Here is a 21,195-nt window from a genome sequence, read left to right as displayed (position 1 = left end):
TTTTAAAGTCACTGGTTCTATACTTGAGTCAACTGATGAATCTCTTGCTTGAACTCTTTCAGGCAAAGGAGCAAATTTCCTGGCTCAGGGCCTGTGGCTCAAGTGGCTAAGGTGCCAGCCACATACATCTGAGCTGGCAGGATCGAATCCAGCCCGGGCCAGCCAAACAACAATGACGACTGCAACCAAAAAAACAGCCGGGTGTTGTGGCAGGTGCCTGTAATCCCAGCTACTTGGGAGGTGGAGGTAGGAGAATAGCTTGAGCCTAGGAGTTGGAGGTTGCTATGAGCTATGATGCCACAACACTCTACCCAGGGTGACAGCTTGAGGCTCTGTCTAAAAAAAAAAGAGCAAATTTTTTTTCTTTATTTTAGAGATGGTTTTTAAAATTTAATTTAATTTTATTATTTATTTATTTAATTTTTGAGACGAATCTCACTCCATCACCCTCGGTAGAGTGCCGTGGCATCAACAGCTCACAGCAACCTCCAACACCTGGGCTTAAGAGATTCTTTTGCCTTAGCAAGGAGCAAATTTTCTAATGGAGCTTCTTTGCCTTTTTGATTTTCAATTTCCACAGATGAATCCAAAGTCAGGTTGTCAAGAGAATCCACTCCTGACTCACCTGTCACTTACTCTTGCCTTAAAAAGATTTCTCCTCCAACTATGTGGAAGAAAAGGATCCATAATAATAAGTTGTTTAACAAGAGAGAAGATTTAAGAAACTTATCAACCAACTGCAGCAGATGGAACTTAGCCGGACCCTGGTTTGCCCACAACAGATTCTACTCAAAACCATTTAAGACATGGCCAAAGGCACAGCCGCAGCCATGAACACAGCTAGGCAGACAAGGAACCAAGGCCTTTGACATTCCAGCTGTGAGAATGACACAATGTCTAGTCTCAAAACAGGTCCTTGACCTTTAGAGAAGAATGATGTGAAATTTTTTTCAGACAGAAAATAACTGGGGCCTAGCACTCTGGGAAGCCAAGGTGGGTGGATCAACCAACTCAGGAGTTCAAGACCAGCCTGAGCAAAAGTGAGATCCTATCTCTAAAAATTGCCAGGTGTTATGGGCCTGTAGTCCCAGCTACTTGGAGGCTGAGGCAAGAGGATCGCTTGAGCCCAAGAGTTTGAAGTTGCTGTGAGCTATGAGGCCATGGCACCCTACCAAGGGCGACAAAGTGAGACTCTGTCTCAAAAAAAAAAAAAAGAAAGAAAAAAAAAGAACTGGAGGGTTAGGAGTGTAGTTGTAAAATTATCAGCCATGACTGAAAATTACTGAAGCTGGTGGCAGGTGCATGGGAGCTCATGATACTATCACTGCTACCTTTCTACATGTTTAAAGCTTTCTATACCAGGTAAGAAAATAAAAACTATACTTTCTATATTAAGAAAACAAAAACTAAATTTTAGGTGCACCAATGATTTAATATGTAAAAATAATAAAAATTGTTTAAAATAAAACTGAGAAAATGTCATATAAAAATAATCTAAAAAATATATTCCTGGGTTAAATATAACCCCTCCAAAATGTTAAGCATAACTGAGGAATTCTGAAGTCCAGCTTTGGGATATTGGGATGGTCCAGGAAACCTCAAGCCTTCAGTTTGAATGTAAAGTGATCTCAATCTGCTAGTAATTCCAGACTTCTGGCTGGAGCAGACAAAAATCCCTTCTGTGGGAGGGTAACACCACCTTAGGTCTCATGTAATGTATGAAAATAAGTACTTGAGTACTATAGCAAGCATACAGTACCATAGCATACAATTACCAGAGATCCCACGTTCCCACACAAAAGAACACATTGTGTGCAAGAAATCAGAGAGAATAAAGGAAAACAGAAAAAGACTCAGAGTACTTCATACTCACAGCAACTGCTAAGAGTCTAAAAGCCAGATTTTGAAACTTTCAACAAGGGCTAGAAACACTTCAGTAGTGACAGCAGATATTTAAAAAGTAGAAATTCTAGAATAATTATAAAATAACCAAACCTGACAGGTCAATGCATAGGTTTAACATCAGATTAAACACTTCAAAAAGAGAATTAGAGCCAGGCATGCAGGCTCACACCTATAATCCCAGCACTTTGGGAGGCCGAGGCGAGTGGATCATCTGAGCAGACCGCATCTCTAAAAAACAGCTGGGCATTATGGAGGGTGCCTGTAGTCCTAGCTACTTGGAAGGCTAAGACCTTGAGGTTGCTGTGAGCTATGATGCCACGGTACTCTACCAAGGGTGACAAAGTGAGATTCTGTCTAAACAAATAAATAAAAAGAGAATTAGTAAACTCAAATGAAAACATCTACATTCAAGCATAAAAAGAAAAGGTAAGACACTGCCGGCAGCAGGAGAGGGTGGGATGGGGGCGGGTGTTGGAGTAGGGGCACACGGAAGGGACAGGTACCATTGTGACACCACTGGGACGCTCTGAGGGAACAGATATTGGTGTGGCCCGGGTGCATGCTGAACCAGCTGGCAGAACTGGGTGACCATGGAGAAGGATATATAAAACAACTCATGTACCACCAGAGTTAGGACAGATAATGGATTCTGAAACATTTGAGAAATCTTTTATCCTATTGATAAAAGTACTTTCAGCTTCTGGTCTGGACTTTATTCTGAAATTGAAGGTACTCTTATTCTCCTCTTTGGAGGAATACCTTATCTCTGGAGGCTTTCTGGATGTTTCTGTGGTTATGCTGGCTTTGGATCAGAATATGAGATCACTCAGTCCTTGGTGTTTCTGCTGTTGGCTACACTTTCAGTGCATTGATGGGTTTGCCATGGAGTCTTTATAATACTTTTGTGATAGAAGAAAAACATGGTTTCAATCAACAGATGTTGTGATTCTTCATGAAAGATGCAATCAAGAAATTTATTGTGACTCAGTGTATTTTATTGCCCGTGTCTTCACTACTACTTTATATTATCAAAATTGGGGATGACTATTTTTTTTATTTATGCCTGGCTGTTCACATCAGTTGTGTCTCTGGTTCTTGTCATAATCTATGCTGATTATATTGCCCCTTTATTTGACAAATTCACACCTCTGCATGAGGGAAAGCTTAAACAAGAAATTGAAATAGTTGCAAAGAGTATTGACTTTCCTTTGACTAAGGTGTATGCTATTGAAGGATCTAAACGCTCTTCCCACAGCAATGCTTATTTTTATGTCTTCTTCAAGAACAAGCGAATAGTTTTGTTTGACATTCTATTAGAAGAATACTCTGTACTAAACAAAGACAGCCAGGAAGATTCTGGCATGGGACTCCACAATGGTGAAGAAGGGGATAATGAAGAAATGAAAACTAAAGTTAAAAATAAGAAACAAGGATGTAAAAATGAGGAGGTGCTTGCTGTACTAGGCCATGAACTGGGGCACTGGAAGTTGAGACACACAGTCAAAAACGTCATTATTAGCCAGGTTCTTTCTTTTTGCTTAACAGTCCTAAGCTGCAGATCTCAAGCTGATGCATCTGCCAAGAAACTTGAGAAGGCTAAAGACTTATATTCTGCTTTAATCAAACTTAACAAAGTTAACTTGGGATTCCCTGTTTCTGACTGGTTATTTTCAATGTGGCATTATTCTCATCCTCTGCTACTAGAGAGACTTCAAGCTTTGAAAAGTTCAAAACAAGACTGAGATGCCCAGGGTCTGTGACTGAAGACATTTCTGATTATTTCTGTCCTGGCAGCATGTTCTAGCTCTTGATGTTTTTAAACTTTTGCTTTTTAAAGAAAAATTACTAACTACATAAAAGCCCAGATTTAATTACATTCAATATCTCATTTCAAAAATGATTTTAATAATCCATTTCTTAAACACTGGATGAAAATTGAGGCTTAATGTTTTTTAAAGGCATAGTTTTATCTTTGAGATCTAATTTACCATCAACTTGTAAAATTATTTGAGAAAAAAGAAAAGAAAAGAAAAGAAAAGAAAAGACTCTGGATAAATGAGAACATACATTCATCTGACTCTCAAGAGGGGAGAGGAAATGGGCAGAGGTAGTATTTGAACAGAGAATGTTAATAATCCTTCAAAAGGGATGCAGAGCATAGATTGAAGCCCAATAAGTTTTGTGTAAGATAAATTAAAAAAAAACAAAACAAAAAACTTACCTGGTACTATCATAGTGAAAGTGCTGAAAACCGAAGACAAAGAAAATATCTTTTTTTTTTTTTTTTGAGACAAAGTCTCAAGCTGTCGCCCTGGGTAGAGTGCCATTTCGTCACAGCTCACAGCAACCTCCAACTCCTGGGCTTAAGGGATTCTCTTGCCTTAGCCTCCCAGTCAGCAGGGACTATAGGTGCTTGCCACAACGCCCAGCTATTTTGTTGTTCTTGTTGTAGTTGTCATTGTTGTTTGGCAGGCCCAGGCTGGGCTCGAACCCGCCAGCCCTGGTGTATGTGGCCTGCACCCTAACTGCTGAGCTATAGGTGCCGAGCCCAAAGAAAATATCTTGAAAACAGCAGAATGAGGCGTTATTTCCAAAGGAGGACAGATAAGGACACTACTCAGCAGCAAGAGTACATGCCAAGTCAGTGTCACTCCAACATGCTCACTGTGGACTTTCCCCAGTGAAAGGTCCTTTGAAAATGTCAGGAGCAAAAGGAAGTATACCCACATCAGCCACTCTCCTTCAGACAAAGCTACTGACTCTGGGCAGAATACAAAAGCCACCATCCAAAAAAAAAAAAAAAAGCCACCATCAAAGAACTCCAAAAGCTGGTGGCACCTGTAGCTCAGTCAGTAGGGTGCTAGCTACATATACCAAGGCTGGAGGGTTCAAACCCAGCCCGGGCCAGCTAAAACAACAACAACTGTAACAAAAAATTGCCAGGTACTGTGGTGGGTGCCTGTAGTCCCAGCTACTTGGAAGGCTAAGGCAAGAGAACCACTTGAGCCTAAGAGTTTGAGGTTGCTGTGAGCTGTGACACCATGGCACACTACCCAGGGCGACAGCTTGAGATTCTGTCTCAAAAAATAAACAAAAACAAAAACAAAAAAGTACTCCAAAAACCATTAGGCAGTGGGAGGACCAGAGGCAGGGAAGTGGTCATAGCATCAAGGATAGCCAGGACAGGGCAAGACCTGGTTTTCCTTTTTCCTTTATCCTCAGCTTGGATCTGAAGGCTGACCCATGCTGAACTGTGCCATGTTGCAGACGACAAAAACTTCAAGAGAAACCCCTCTTCCTTAAGAGAGGGTGAGGAAGAGAGCTGGAGAGGATGAGAAAAGCTAGCCTTTCTCTTTCCTTCGCCATCAGCCCTAGGACGGTGGGCCCATCTGCAGAGCTGCACTGCCATGTGCAGGTGCCACTCATAGCTAAGAGAGAAGAGGGGGCCTGGAACAGCCTGGAATGAGGCCAGAGGACCAGCAGACCAGTGCAAAAGGTCAGACATTCCAGGGAGGACACTGGGCCAGCTAGGTTTCTGTAAGGAAAAAATACATGTAATCCAAGGCCTTCCTGCATCATATACAAAATCTAATTCTATCTACATTAACCCTAGAAAGCAAAAAGTTAAAAGTTTTAGAAAATAATGTAGAATCTTTATGAATTTTTATGATATCAGAGCAAGGAAATATTTCCTAAGGCACAAAATACACTAACCATAAGGGAAAAGATTGGTAAGTTTTACTACATCATAATCAGGAATTTGTGTCTACCACAGATAGCATACAGCAGGCATAAAGAGGCAGGTCCGGGAGTAGAAGATCACACACACAACCTACAGCTAACTAAGGGTTGCTATCTAGAAAATATGAAGAAATATAAACATCAAGAGCAAAAAAATAGACTAACAAAAAATGGAGAAGAGACTGGAAGCCATGCTTTGCAGAAGGGGACCCCAAATGGCAGATGAAGCCTGTTCTGCCCCAAGAGCCCCTGCAGCCGCCACCCCCCACATCTGGACCACTGCACCTAAAGAAAAGGAAGCTGCAAGCACTGTGGGGAGGGGTCAGAGGCACTTATGTGCTGCTTCATCAGGGTCAGGAGGTCCTTCTTGGCAGCTCTGAAGACAGCATCCATCTTCCTGCTGGTAACTATCTCATCTGAGTGAGTCTCCGAGTAGTGAAAGGCCCCAGAGGGGACCTCTGCAACAGTCACACTTTTCCTGGATTTAAGAACAACAAAGATTCTGGCAGTTAGAAAGGGTGTGTTGGGGAGAGCACGTAGGGCTTTGCCAGACCTGGATGGTGCACTGGCCCTGAGATGCTTGGCCAAGCCTGGTGACTTGCTGCAAATGGTGTCTGATGCCAGAGGATGGGATGCAGCCCTAGCAAGCCAGGGAGGGCAGACCCTGAGGGGCGAAAAGAGAGAGGCAGGGACCCATCTTACTGGCCACCAGGTTCCTGGGGTGCTTGTCTGTGTGCAGGAAGACCCAGCTTGGGCACACACCATCCCAGGTCAGAGGTGGCTCCAGCTGAGGTGCCTACAAATAGAAGGGAGACTCAGCATGCTGCTTGCCAATCCACATGCACAAGCACTGTGAATGTCCAACAGCACAATTCCAGGGACATGAGACTCCTAGATGAGAAGATACGGGGCATCCAGACCACAGATCACAGAGTACCTTGCCCACCTGTAACCAAATAGCTGCAGGGTCCTCAAAGCCTTGAACACAAACCAGGGCCCTCAGTACACCTACGCCTCACAAAGGTGTCCAGTGTAGGCCAAAGTACTCAAAGAAATTGGCCCCTCTGTCAGCCTAAGTCCATACACTTCTTCCACACGGTGACTGACTGATAGTCCTGACTGACTAACCATCCTAAATGACCTTCCTGACTGACTGACCATCCTGAGTGTCCTGACTGACTGACCATCCTGACTGACCATCCCGACTGGCTGACCGTCCTGACTGACTGACCATCCCGACTGACCATCCTGACTGACTGAACGTCCCAACTGAGCATCTTGACTGACTGAGCGTCCTGACTGACTGAACATCCCAACTGAGCATCCTGACTATCCTCTCTGACTGAACGTCCCGACTGACTGAATATCCTGACTAAACATCCCGACTGAGCGTCCTGACTGACTGAGCATCCTGACTGACCATCCTCACTGACTGATCATCCTGACTGAACATTCTGACTGAGCATCCTGACTGAGTGTCCTAACTGAACGTCCTGACTGACCATTCTCACTGACTAACCGTCCTGACTGACTGAATGTCCCAAATGACTGACCAGCCTGGCTGACTGAACCTCCTGAGTGAGTGAACGTCCTGAGTGTCCTGACTGAGCATCCTGACTGACTAAATGTCCTGAATGACTGAGTGTCCTGACTGGGCATCCTGACTGACTGAATGTCCTGACTGAGCATCCTGACTGACTGAACATCCCGACTGAGCATCCTGACTGACTGAACGTCCCAACTGAGCATTCTGACTGAGTGTCCCGACTGAGCATCCTAACTGACTGTCTTCTTTGACTGAGTGCCCTGACTGACTGAACATCCCGACTGAGCGTCCTCACTGACTAAGTGTCTTCACTGACTGAGCGCCCTGACTGACTGAGCATCTGGACTGACCATCCTGACTGACTGAACATCCTGACTGAGCGTCTTCACTGACTTGAGCGTCCTGACTGAGCATCCCAACTGAGCGTTCTCACCGACTGAGCGTATGGACTGACCATCCTGACTGACTGAACATCCCAACTGAGCATCCTGACTGACCATCCTCACTGACTGACCATTCTGACTGACTGAACGTCCCAACTGACTGAATATCCTGACTGACTAAACATCCCGACTGAGCATCCTGACTGACTGAGCATCCTGACTGACTGATCATCCTGACTGACTGAACATTCTGACTGAGCGTCCTAACTGAATGTCCTGACTGACCATCCTGACTGATTGAACGTCCTGACTGACCATCCTCACTGACTGACTGTCCTGACTGAATGTCCCAAATGACTGACCAGCCTGACTGACTGAACCTCCTGAGTGAGTGAACGTCCTGAGTGTCCTGACTGAGCATCCTGACTGACTGACTAAACGTCCTGAGTGTCCTGAATGACTGAGTGTCCTGACTGGGCATCCTGACTGACTGAATGTCCTGACTGAGCATCCTGACTGACTGAACATCCCGACTGAGCATCCTGACTGACTGAATGTCCCAACTGAGCATTCTGACTGAGTGTCCCGACTGAGCATCCTAACTGACTATCTTCACTGACTGAGTGCCCTGACTGACTGAACATCCCGACTGAGCGTCCTGACTGACTGAACATCCCAACTGAGCATCCTCACTGACTAAGTGTCTTCACTGACTGAGCGCCCTGACTGACTGAGCATCCTCACTGACTGAGCATTTGGACTGACCATCCTGACTGACTGAACATCCTGACTGAGCGTCTTCACTGACTTGAGCGTCCTGACTGAGCATCCCGACTGAGCGTTCTCACCGACTGAGCATATGGACTGACCATCCTGACTGACTGAACATCCTGATTGACTGAGCGTCCTGACTGATTGAGCATCCCGACTAAGCGTCCTCACTGACTGATCATCTGGACTGACCATCCTGACTGACTGAACATCCTGACTGAACGTCTTCACTGAGTGTCTTCACTGACTGAGTGCCCTGACTGACTCTGTGCCCTGACTAACTGAGTGACCTGAGTGTTCTAAGTGTCCAACTGAGTGCCCTTGCTGAGGACCCTGAGTGTGCCCTCAGGGTCTAGTGGTCCCTTATTTGGATCCTAGGCCCCATCTCAAATGGAGTGGCCAGTCTCCTGAGAGAACTCTACTTCTGCCACTTTTGTGGTGGCTTAGGTGTGGGTTCAGCAGGACAAATCAGAGCGCAAGGCCACTTTTCATGCATCACTTTATGACCCATATTCAACTTCTAAATTTTACCAAACTCCAAGCATATGACATTTCCAACCAGATGTAAGCTTTGAAGCACACAAATCTAGGTTTGAGTCTGGCCTGGCATGTAGGAGCTGTGCACGCAAATGACCTATCTAAGCTGTAGTTTCATCATCCAAAATGTAGAATTTATAACATCCTAAATTTAGGGTTGTCCTAAATCTTGCAGCAGGTCATATACACACAGCACTTGGCGTCAACAGGAGGACATAAACAAGCTACAGGAACAACAAACCTCAGATACATGTGACATGTGAACGTCACAACCTGCTGCTGAGGGAAAGGCATCAGGCACAGAAGCACATCCCACGTGCCCCATTCACGGAACGGGACACCACAGACATGTAGAACAGGAGGACTGCATGTGGAAAGGGGAATGTGGGCTTGATAGTGTGACAATCACACAAGTGTTTCCACTTGTCTCATTTCGTAGAGGTGTACCCTTTATCTTGGTACATAACTATGTGTTACTTATGCCTCAATAAAGTACTGCCATTACAAAAAGGAAATCCTAGGCTTGGTGCAGTAGCTCTTGTCTGCAATCTCAGCACTTTAGAAGCCTAAGGTGGTAGGATTACTTGAGCTCAGTAGTTCAAGAACAGCCTGAACAAGAAGAACAAGACCCTGTCTATACCAAAAATAGAAAAATTAGCTGGGTGTGGTGTCTAATCCCAGCCACTCATGAGGCTGAGGCTGAGGGTAGCTTGAGCCCAGGAGTTGGAGGCTGCAGTGAGCTATGATGACACCACCAAAGTCCATATTGGGTGACAGAGTGAGACCCTATCTCAAAAATAGATAGGCACTATCTATTGGGAGAGGAGGGAGAATGGCTTGAGCTCAGGAGTTCGAGGCTCACCTGAGTGACAGTGAGACCCCGACTCATGAAAAAAATGGAAAAACCCAGCCGGGCGCCACGGTGAGCGCCTGTAATCCCAGCGGCTTCCGGAGGCTGAGGCAGCGGGGGACCCGCAGCCCGAGTTTTGAGGTTGTGGTGAGCTACCATGCCCACTGCACTCTGCTCAGGGGCATAGGGTGGGACCCTGTCTCAACGACAACAACAACAAAAATAGATAGATAGATAAATAATTCTAAAACCCTAAGCCTGAATCCAATCTATAGCAATGAAGGTCCACGGGTTCTTCCTCTGGGTTGGAAGCTGACTTTCTGGGATGGGTGTGAGCATGGAGCCCTCAGTGCTTTCATCTGGCAGTGGCTCCAAAGCTGCACATCAGAATGCAATGACTGCACCTTGTATTTCAACAAAGCATGCAGCTGAAAAATAAAATAAAAGAACCCACAACTATTGATATAAACCAGCTTCAAGTAATCACAGGAAGCTGGCATCAGAACTGTACAGAAATTGTAAATGATGGGAATACCCAGTTATAAATTAAAAGCTGCTAGAGCAATGATTTCAACTGGTGGGCAATGAGAGGATCTTAGGGGTGCCATTAACAATTTTAAAGATAATTAAATTATTTTTGAAGGAAGTTCAAAGCACAGTTAAGTATATTCTTTCTTTTACTTGTTTTTTTTACCAACGTAATTTAAGGATGCTGCAGAAGTTCAACTCTACAATCATGTGTGCTGTGAGATAAATGTGGACAAATACTGTACTACAGAACAGCCTAGGAAGCTGACCTGATATCAGGCATTTCTGCAGTTGAGCAGAGGCAATATTCTATCCCATCAGGGCCCAGTCCTTTGAAGGTGACTGACCATACAGTTTTCAGAAAGGTGCTTCTCTGAGAACCATCAGTCACAGGACACTGATGGAACCAGGGAAAATGTCTAGGGATGTGGCAAACACACTGCGAGGCCTTGGCCTGGTGACAGAGTTTGGATTGTGGTTTGTTGATGTGACTTTGGAGCAGCTATGCCATAACAAAATCCTTGACATACCAAAAAAAACATAGTTTGTGCTTATATGAAAAAACTAAAGTCTTACTTACTGCTAAGAACTACAAAGACCACCACTAATTCTTTTAGTTGTTAATTTTTTTGCAGTTTTTGACCAGGGCTGGCTTTGAACCTGCCACCTCTGATATATGGAGCCAGCGCCCTACTCACTGAGCCACAGGCACTGCCTCACTAATTCTTTAAAGGTTATGATTTATAGGAAAATACTTAAATCTGTGCAGCTATTTTCTTATATTAAGACTTTGAAATGCCGGGGCGGCGCCTGTGGCTCAGTCAGTAAGGCACCGGCCCCAAATGCCGAGGTTGGCGGGTTCAAACTCAGCCCCGGCCAAACTGCAACCAAAAAATAGCCGGGCGTTGTGGCGGGCACCTGTAGTCCCAGCTACTCGGGAGGCTGAGGTAAGAGAATCGCTTAAGCCCAGGAGTTGGAGGTTGCTGTGAGCTGTGTGAGGCCACGGCATTCTACCGAGGGCTATAAAGTGAGACTCTGTCTCTACACACACACACACACAAAAAAAGACTTTGAAATGTTTAAAATAACATACAACAATATGCCATATTTTAATTACTGATATTATAATTTATCAATTATAATTAATAAGCCAAGGTATTATGATACCAATATCTATTTTCTTAAGACAGAGTCTCACTTATTGCCCTTGGTAGAGTACTGTGGCATCAGAACTCACAGCAACCTCAAACTTCTGGGCTTAAGCCTCAGCCTCCCAAGTAGCTGGGACTACAGGCACCTGCCACAACACCAGGCTATTTTTAGAGATGAGGTCTCGCTCTGGCTCAGGCTGGTCTTGAACCTGTGAGCTCAGGCAATCCACCCGCCTCAGCCTTCCAAATGCTGGGATTATAGGTGTGAGCCAGTGCACCCAGCCTCCAATATCTATTTTAAAATCTAACCATGCTACCATGATAAAGTATTGTATAAAGCAGAGGTTTAATAATTCTACAGAATACTGTTGTCATAATTATATAGTTTATAAAACTTAATGCATTGATTATCTGTTTTTTGTTAGAAACATGTCCTTAAAGAGTGTATTTTCTATATGAACAAAAAGAATTCTGTACTTGCATGACTATTAAGTAAATATGTTTGGAGAATTGGATAATTAATATCCAAATTTTATTATACGTAGATTGCTAATTTTTCTATTACCTATCATTTAAACTTAACTTGAAAAACTTACTAAATATATGCTTAATATAGTGTATATATATGTGTGTATGTGTATAAATATTTATGTATCACTAAAACCTCTGTAAGTTGATTACCAAGGGACTATAACAAACTTGTCTAGAGAGGTAGTCTCTGTAGGAATGAGGCCTAGCATACTGATCTGTACACGTGGTGCATGTCCGGTCTATAAGAATTAGGTCATCTTAAGGAGGTGGTCAGTAATGGAGATTCTGGCTCAGTGCCTGTAACACAGTGGTTATGGCGCCAGCCAGGTACATTAGGGGTGGCGGGTTTGAACACGGCCCGGCCAGCTAAACAGTGACAACTGCAACAAAAAACAGCCGGGTGTTGTGGCAGGCACCTGTAGTCCCAGCTACTCGGGAGGCTGAGGCAAGAGAATTGCTTAAGCCCCAGAGTTTGAGGTTGCTGTGAGCTGTGAAGCCACAGCTCTCTACCAAGGGCAACATAGTGAGACTCTGTCTCAAAAAATAATAAATAAGGAGGTTCTACTGTGTATGTGTGTGTTTATGTGTATACACACACGCGCTTTTTTTGGGGGGAAGGGGAGAGTCTCACTTTGTCAACCAGGCTGGTTCTGTGGCATCATAATAGCTCACTGCAACTCCTAAGCTCAAGCCATCCTTCCACCTTAGCCTCTCAGATTGATAGGATTATAGGCATGATTACCTGGCCTAATAGAGTATATTTTTTAAATATGGTGGGCTGGGCATGGTGGCACATACCTGTGGGTCTGTTACTTGGGAGCCTGAGGTAGGATGATCATGTTAGCCCAAGAGCCTTCATGGCATCACTGCACTCCAGCCTGGGCAACAAAGTGAGACCTTGTCTGAAAATTAAAAAAAGAAAAGAAAAACAGGCAAAACTAATTTAAACTGCCAGATCTAATCGCTTGAGCCCAGGAGTTTGAGGTTGCTGTGTGCTATGATGATGCCAAAATATTCTACCCTGGGGAACAGAGTGAGACCCTGTCTCAAACATACACACACACACACACGAAAACTCACATGTAGACTCAGAAATTTGGTAGGTAAAAAAGATGGCATCAAAACAGCAAGTGAGAAATTAAAGACTGTTTCATTAATGGCATTGGGTAAATTATTACTATATAGCATAAGAAAAAGATGAATTTCTTCCCTTACTTGCAGTGTAAATTAAAGATGAATCCAAGACCTCAAAGTAGAAATTAAAACTGAAAGCTACCAGAAATGAATATAAGAAAAACATATAATATTTATAATTCAGGAATGAGGAAAGAATAAATAAGACACCAAATACAAATCATTAGGTGCCAAATGGCTGGTTTTCAATAAACAGAAATCAAAGATTCCTTTCAGTAAAGGTCCTCATGGATGCATATAAACAATTAATGTGAATCAGTAAAAATTTCAGAAACCCACAGAAAGCGAACAAAGAATATGATCATGTTAATTCTTAAATGGTGAAACCAACACAGCTGTAAGACACACTGGGAGGAGATGAAGTGTGCCAGTGACCCCTGAGTAACAACAGCAAGAGGAGAGGTGATGGTGAGGGGTAAGAGTGGAGGGTCGTCAGGATGGCCTTTGGGACCTGCATGTGCTGATGACCTCAGCCCCACAGCCCCACTGTGGGCTGTACACTGGGTGCTGAGTGTTCACCACAAGCGCAGAACAAAGGTCCCCATGAGAGGAGTGCGTGAGCAGGTGTAGGAGGGGAGGGTGTCTGATGATCACATGCTGTGGCCATAGGGCCCAGTGGAAACCATACCCAAGATCTAGCAAGCAGAGCAAAGGAGTGAGGCAGGCGGTGGGTGAAAGGGGACAGGTGAGCAGAGGAGGTTCAGGCAGCAAGACCCCTGCCGAGCCCTGACCCCACGGTGAGGGCTCCTCTGGGTCGTGGCGGCTCTCGCACCAACAGAGAGCACCAGAGAAACTCACCCTCCTCTGACATAAAAGACCCTGTCATTGATGCCAGGCTGAGCAGTGGTGGGGTCCTTTACCTTGTGAGGCCGCAGGGTTAGGGTCACCTGCTGAGATGTCTCCAGTTTGCCTGAGATCTCTCTGTGGACAGAAGGCAGAGGGACAGAAGGCTCCTCTTCAGTAGAGGCCGAGAGGCTGCTAACAGCTGCCCCCACAATCTGCTGGGGAGACAGTTGTGACAACCTCGTCTGCACACACACCCCAGAGTCCAGCTCAGGTCCTGAAGCAGGGTCCACACAGCAGCACACAAGCTGCATGTCTCTAGGCCCCAGGGACAGCCCCCTATAGCACCCTGTGCACCTGCTCCTCAGAGTTGTCCTCTGCTCTCCTCCCTACCCTTGTGAGGTGGCCTGGGTGCATGTGAGGTGACTTGCATGTGTGAGGTGGCCTGTACGCATGTAAGGTGGCCTGCATGCCTGTGGGGTGGCCTGCATGCGTGTGAGGTAGGCTGCATATCTGTGAGGGTGGCCTGCATATGTATGAGGTGGGCTGCATGCCTGTGGGGTGGCCTGCATGCGTGAGGTGGCCTGCATGCCTGTGGGGTGGGCTGCATGCCTGTGGGGTGGGCTGCATGCCTGTGAGGTGGCCTGCATGCCTGTGGGTTGGCCTGCATGCCTGTGAGGTGGGCTGCATGCCTGTGAGGTGGCCTGCATTCATGCGTGGTGACCCCAGGGCAGTGAAGGGAAAAGCCCTGGCTCTCGGCTGGAGGGCTTCTCCCTGTGAGTCAGGACTGTACCTGAGTCACAGGATTCCTGGGGCTGCAGTGGCCTCTGAAGCTGCTCTCTGGGTCACAGAACATCTGCCTCTTGGCCTTTCTGGCTCTCCTGGGACCGGAGAAGGAACATCAGCCACCCCAGGATGCCATAGGCTCCAACAAGGTTGCTCATCATGTGAGTGTGAAGCTCTGAGCTGTGTTTCAGGCAATGGGAAGAGACTAGTAATCTGGGTGAATGGATCAGGGGGGTGGATTGCCTGAGCTCACAGGTTCAAGACCAGCCTGAGCAAGAGCCAGAGCCCGTCTCTAAAAATGCTGGGTGGCTCAGGACTGGTAGCACAGTGTTTATGGCGCCAGCCACATACACTGAGGCTGGCAGGCTGAACCCAGCCCGGGCCAGCTAAACGACAACTGCCAAAAAAAATAGCTGGGCGTTGTGGCAGGCACCTGTAGTCCCAGCTACTTGGGAGGCTGAGGCAAGAGAATCACTTAAGCCCAAGAGTTTGAGGTTGCTTGAGCTGTGACGTCATTATCACTCTACCAAGGGTGACAGTAAGCATCTGTCTCAAAAATAAATAAATAAATAAATAGGGGGCGCCTGTGGCTCAGTGAGTAGGGCGCCGGCTCCATATGCAGAGGATGGCGGGTTCAAACCCAGCCCCGGCCAAACTGCAAAAAAAAAAATAGCCGGGTGTTGTGGCGGGCGCCTGTAGTCCCAGCAGCGTGGGAGGCTGAGGCAAGAGAATCGCGTAAGCCCAAGAGTTAGAGGTTGCTGTGAGCTGTGTGACACCACGGCACTCTACCCGAGGGCAGTACAGTGAGACTCTGTCTCTACAAAAAAAAAAGGCTTAGTGCCCATAACTCAGTGGGTAGGGTGCCAGCCACATAAACCTAGGCTGGTGGGTTCGAACCTGGTCCAGGCCTGCTAAACAACGACAACTGCAACAACAAAAAAATACTAGGCATTGTGACAGGCACCTGTAGTGCCAGCTACTTGGGGGGCTGAGGCAAGAGAATTGCATAAGCCCAAGAATTTGAGGTTGCTGTGAGCTGTGATGTCACAGCAATCTACCGAGGGCATGAAAGTGAGATTCTGTCTCAAAAAAAAGGACGGCTTCTGTGGCTTAAGGAGTAGGGCATCAGCCCCACATACCAGAGGTGGTAGGTTCAAACCTGGCCCTGGCCAAAAACTGCAAAAAAAAAAAAAAAAAGAAAGAAAGAAAAGAAAAACTAGCCAGCCATTTGTGGTGGCAGGTGCCTGTATAGTCCCAGCTACTTAGGAGGCTAAGGTAGGAGGACCACTTGAGCCCAGGAGTTTGAGGTTGCTGTGAGTTACGATGATGCCACTGCACTCCACCCAGGGCAACAGAGTAATACCCTGTCTCAAAAAAGAAAAAAGTACGGGCGGCCCCTGTGGCTCAGTGAGTAGGGCGCCGGCCCCACATGCCGAGGGTGGCGGGTTCAAGCCCAGCCCCGGCCAAACTGCAACAAAAAATAGCCGGGCGTTGTGGCGGGTGCCTGTAGTCCCAGCTGCTCAGGAGGCTGAGGCAAGAGAATCGCGTAAGCCCAAGAGTTAGAGGTTGCTGTGAGCCGTGTGATGCCACGGCACTCTACCCGAGGGCAGTATAGTGAGACTCTGTCTCTACAAAAAAAAAAAAAAAGAAAAAAGTAACATTTATAATAATAACCAAAATAGGGAACATGGGGGTTTCCAGGCTGCCTGCACTTCTAATCAACTGGCAATAAGTTATGGGAATTCCCATGACCCCCTCAAATTGAGTAATTTTCTAAAACAACTCAGAACTCAATGAGGTCTGGGAGGGTCCCAAGGGTGAGGCTTCTGTGTCCTTGAGATGTGCCCCTCCTGGCACGGGGGTGTCCCCAGAACTTTGGCTCCGCGACTGAACTCAGTTGTTAGCCTTCCTCGCCTCTCCAGGATCATGAAGTTGTGCTATTGACTTGGCTCTAATCATGTAGTGGTCTTCCCAGTAAGGCCAGTCCCATCCTGAAACTATTTTGGGCCTTGCCACTAGGAGCCAACTATTAGCATAAAGTCAGGTAGGTCTGAGAGGCCCATCATGAATGAGAGACACTTCCATAATTTAGGGCCTTCTAAGGGTTTCAAGCCCGTAATAAGGCTTTCTCCCAGGAATCAGGGACACAGAACCAAGTTCTTTGTCACACACCATTGATAGTACCAAGGATGGTGAGTATCTGTGTCAAAGGAAATTCGCATGGCTGGTGGAAGTGTAAAATGATACAGCCACTGGAAAATCTTTTTATTGATACATTAAATATTTAGGTCATTTGTATCCATGGTTATTGATGATGGCTAGGTTTAGGTTCTAATTTTATGGAGAATGTTGGGATTTTTGTTTTAGCAGTCTATTGAGCTGGTTAGGTTCAGGCTATTCGAATCTGTGCTTGTGTGCAGTGGATTCCAATATCTCAGTTTTCTTTTTTTTTATTTTCCTTTTATACTAGCTTTTAACTAATAAATCTCATAAATTCATCCCTATTTTTCTTTTTCAGTATCTCTATTCTCAGAGCTTTGGTTCTCACACTTCGCTCTGGGATTTGCGATGAGCTTTGAATCTTAATGCAGTTCTCAAAGCCTTTGCTCTACTGCTCTGGGTCTGTCCTGAGACTTGTACAGGTTCACAGACAGATTTACTGGGTCTGCTTCCCCTGCCTCCTCCTCCTCCCTGAGGTCCACACATACACTCACTGGCCTTGGGGGGCCCTTTTTTCTGGTCCTCTTAGAGGATGTCCCATCAGGGTTTTAGCCAGCTCCAAGACTGAGCTGCCATCAAAGCAAAGCCATGAGACAAAAGAAAAACCAAGAAAGCAGGCAACTTGTCCCCTAATGGGTAGATGCCCTGTATCTTGATTCTCATCCACAACCTGCCTGCTTAATTTTCAGAGTCTTCCAGTAATTGCTTTGTGCATTTTGTCCTGAGTTTTTAGTTGGAATCAGCAGGGGAGGCTGTAGTGGCATTACCCTGCCAAAGCAGAACTGGAATTCTACTTTGTTTTTTAAAAAAGAGTCTCATTGTCACCCTGGTAAAGTGCCGCAGCATCGTAGCTCACAGCAACCTCAAACTCTTAGGCTGAAGTGATCCATTTGCCTCAGCCTCCCAAGTAGCTGGGACTATAGGTGCCAACTACAACGGCTGGCTATTTTTAGAGAAGAGGTCTCAGCCTGGCTCAAACTCCTAAACTCAAGCAGTCCACCCTCCCTCCACCTCCCAGAGTGCTGGGATTACAGGTGTGAGATGCCACACCTGGCCTCTTGTTTTTATTAAAAATAAAACCTTAATTTCCTTCTTTGAGAACCAGAATGAAGAAGCCTAGTAAATCATCCCAGATATTAAATCAGTGGTTCTAAACCTTCATGATACCTAATACTGCGACCCTTTAATACAGTTCCTCATGTTGTGGTAACCCCCAACCATAAAATTATTTTCATTGCTACTTTGTAACTGTAATTTTGTTACTGTTATGAATCATAATGTAAATATCTGATATGCAGGATGTATTTTCATTGTTACAAAGGGGTTTTGACCCACAGGTTGAGAATGGCTGTATTAAATCAAACAGCAGCTCACCTGTTTGGATGCAGTTCACTGTTGCTGCTGCTGTTCAAGAGAATACTAATTTACATTCATGCAGTAAGCCACATAAACAAGAGCTTCCACAAGGTAAAGCTAAATAGTTGTCCAGTCTCTGGACATTATTGCACTCTAAAGCAGAGCTGGGCAAACATCCATTCCTGCTGCACAGCCCTGTCTGTACATTGAGAGCACAGGACATTCAATTCTTAGGATGGATGTTCTTTTTTTTTAAGACAGGGTCTCACTATGTTGTTCTTGGTACAGTGCTGTGGCATCACAGCTTACAGCAACCTTAAACTCTTGGGCTTAAGTGATTCTCCTGCCTCAGCCTCCCAAGTAACTGGGACTACAGGCACCTGCCACAATGCCTGGCTATTTTTGCGTTGCAGTTATCATTGTTGTTTAGCTGGCCCAGGCTGAGTTCTAACCTGCTAGCCTTGGTGCATGTGGCTGGGGCCATAAGTGTTGGGATGAAAGAGAAGCAAGCCTAACTCCATTTTGATATAATTATTTTTCCTGAGAATCAGTGGGAAGGCAAAGCAGGCCTGATTCTGTTGTTTGCTACATTTTATTGCTTTAAAAGAAAACCGGTTCCGTTTGCCTCCCTACCCATGGCATGGTATTTTAAGTCTACCTGGTTAGAACTGTTAGAATTATTAGTAGTGTCTAGAAAGTCACTAACTACCTTTGTGATAACAACCCTTGTTGTTATGTTAAGGTGGTCTTCATGCCATCTGTATATGATATGGAAAATTTTTTTTTGCAGTTTTTGGCTGGGGCTGAGTTTGAACCCACCACCTTCAGTAGATGGGGCCGGTGCCCTACTCCTTTGAGCCTCAGGCGCCACCCTGATATGGAAATGTTAAAAGAGCAAATTTGACTCCACTTTACTGTTTACTCCTTTTCTGTTATATTCCATTACCTTTGAAACTGGTTCCTCTTATTTGCCCTCCCATTGTATAACTGTGAATGCATTTAACTAGGATTGTTAGTGATGTAGGTTACTGACTGCACTCCTGATTATATCCTTGGTGATTATCACTTTTTATGATCATGTTGTTTATGACCCTCAACTGTGAGTCCCCCTCCCTACACTGCCTTAGGATATTGTAGATTGTATTTGTTTTGTGAAAAAGAATTACTAAGTACTTGTGATCATAGCCTTGTAAACTGACTAAACTGCCTCATTCTAGTGATTTCCCCTAACTGCTGTCTTTCACTTCTGTAATTATGCATGCTTGCCCCCTGGAAAAGTTTTGCCTTATAAAAGTCAGAGCCTCAGGGAGGTGCCTGTGGCTCATTGAGTAGAGCACCAGCCCCATATACTGAGGGTGGAATTTTCGAACCCAGACCCGGCCAACCTGCAACAAAAATAATAGCTGGGTGTTGTGGTGGGCATCTTTAGGCCCAGCTACTTGGGAGGCTGAGGCAAGAGAATCACCTAAGCCCAAGAGCTGGAGGTTGCTGTGAGCTGTGATGCTACAGCATTCTGCCGAGGGTAACACAGTGAGACTCTGTCTCAAAAAAAAAAAAAAAAAAAAAAAGTCAGAGCCTCAGACAACTCAGGCTGCTCTCAGAAACCCCACGTTGAGACACCGAGGACTCTTCTTTAATTCATGTTGTTTGGTGGTGTGGTCTTTGAGAGACTCCTGGGCATAACATAACCACTGTGCTATGGGCACCAAGCCAGGATGGATGTTCTTTTTTTTTTGCAGTTTTTGGCCAGAGCTGGGTTTGAACCCACCACCTCCAGTATATGGGGGCAGTGCCCTAATCCTTTGAGCCACAAGCACCACCCCAGGATAGATGTTCTAATCAAACTGTGAGACTCAGCAATTTTTCTTCCACTTTTCTCCTGTTCATTTAGATGCTTTTATATATAAAAAAGTTACCCGACCCCAAGAGACTCCCACCACTCCAGAAACATGAGCACAGTACGGCCTGCTCCAGATGACTATACTGTGCTTCCCCAGAGCAGAAGGGGCTCCCTTCACTCCTGCCACATGGTCCACGTGGACCCGCCCCTCCCCCACCCCCTGCAGTTGCTCACAGAGTGGAAGATGTGCTGTCTCCACACTTGGGCTCAGAGGTGGCCTAATCTGGTTCCCAGGCCAGAGCTAAGAGGCCTTGGTAGCCAGCACATCTCCCAGGCACCAAATGAGACACAGCCACACAAACTCATCTGACAGGCAGTTCTCTTCTCTGTTCTGAAATCAGAAAAAGGAGCATGTATGGGGGGCAGGTGGGAAGAGAGAATAACAAGACAGATGTAGCAGCTTTTGCTAAAAATGGCTCATGTGCATTTTTTTTCAAATCTACTTATTTACTTAGTTAGAAAAACAATATTCTCAACCTCACCTAAAGTTGGGAAACTATGACAACCATGGGAGAGGCTGTGTGCTGTTGTCTGCCAGGCAGGGATCCTGAGACCCCACATGTGCACATTTGCAGACATCCTCAGCAATGTCCTGTGCAACAGCAAGCAATCACCACAACCCCAGATGTCAACCAGCAACAGCTGAACCCAGAGTGGTGTCAGGACTGAGCTAGGACAATGCTTGCACACAGCGGAATCTCACACTAATAATCTTGCACGAACTAAGACTTCTATATAGTATGATGCCATTTGTGACATTTAGAATCAAGCACAACCACACCACATATTATATGAATACCAGAGAAAATTCAGAAAAGTAGCTATCTCCAAGGAAAGGAGAGGGTGAAATTAGAGCATACACATGGGTAACTTAAATGATACTGACAGTTTCTAGCTAACCTGTGCTATGGCTACATAATCTGGGTTATAGTTAACGATATCATGATATAGTTTACTGTATCATGTTTTTTAAAAAATTGTTATTTTATTGGGCGGCGCCTGTGGCTCAGTAA

The 21,195-nt window shown here is 45.5% G+C and overlaps 1 protein-coding gene and 1 long non-coding RNA gene across 3 annotated transcripts; one reads left to right on the top strand and one right to left on the bottom strand.

Annotated features, from left to right (window-relative positions):
- Positions 1–209: 209 nt before the first annotated feature.
- LOC128567366 (uncharacterized) lies at positions 210–20,508 on the bottom strand. 2 transcript variants are annotated; one of them, XR_008374885.1, is made up of 7 exons: positions 20,357–20,508; positions 14,714–14,801; positions 13,998–14,058; positions 12,742–12,845; positions 4,127–6,442; positions 2,075–2,804; positions 210–336 (listed from the first exon to the last, which is right to left on the bottom strand). It is a non-coding gene; the product is annotated as an uncharacterized LOC128567366 (long non-coding RNA). The 2 variants fall into 2 exon arrangements; XR_008374886.1 differs by lacking the exons at positions 13,998–14,058; positions 14,714–14,801; positions 20,357–20,508 and adding an exon at positions 13,159–13,187.
- Positions 2,798–4,133, top strand: LOC128567346 (CAAX prenyl protease 1 homolog). Its single transcript, XM_053564568.1, has one exon. The coding sequence runs from the start codon at positions 2,946–2,948 to the stop codon at positions 3,645–3,647; it is 702 nt and encodes a 233-aa protein (XP_053420543.1). The 5' UTR covers positions 2,798–2,945; the 3' UTR covers positions 3,648–4,133.
- Positions 20,509–21,195: the final 687 nt, after the last annotated feature.

This window comes from Nycticebus coucang, chromosome 2 (assembly GCF_027406575.1).
Source record: "Nycticebus coucang isolate mNycCou1 chromosome 2, mNycCou1.pri, whole genome shotgun sequence".
Classification (NCBI taxonomy): domain Eukaryota; kingdom Metazoa; phylum Chordata; class Mammalia; order Primates; family Lorisidae; genus Nycticebus; species Nycticebus coucang.
Note: the sequence above shows the minus strand (reverse complement) of the source record. Positions and strands in the feature narration are given on the sequence as shown.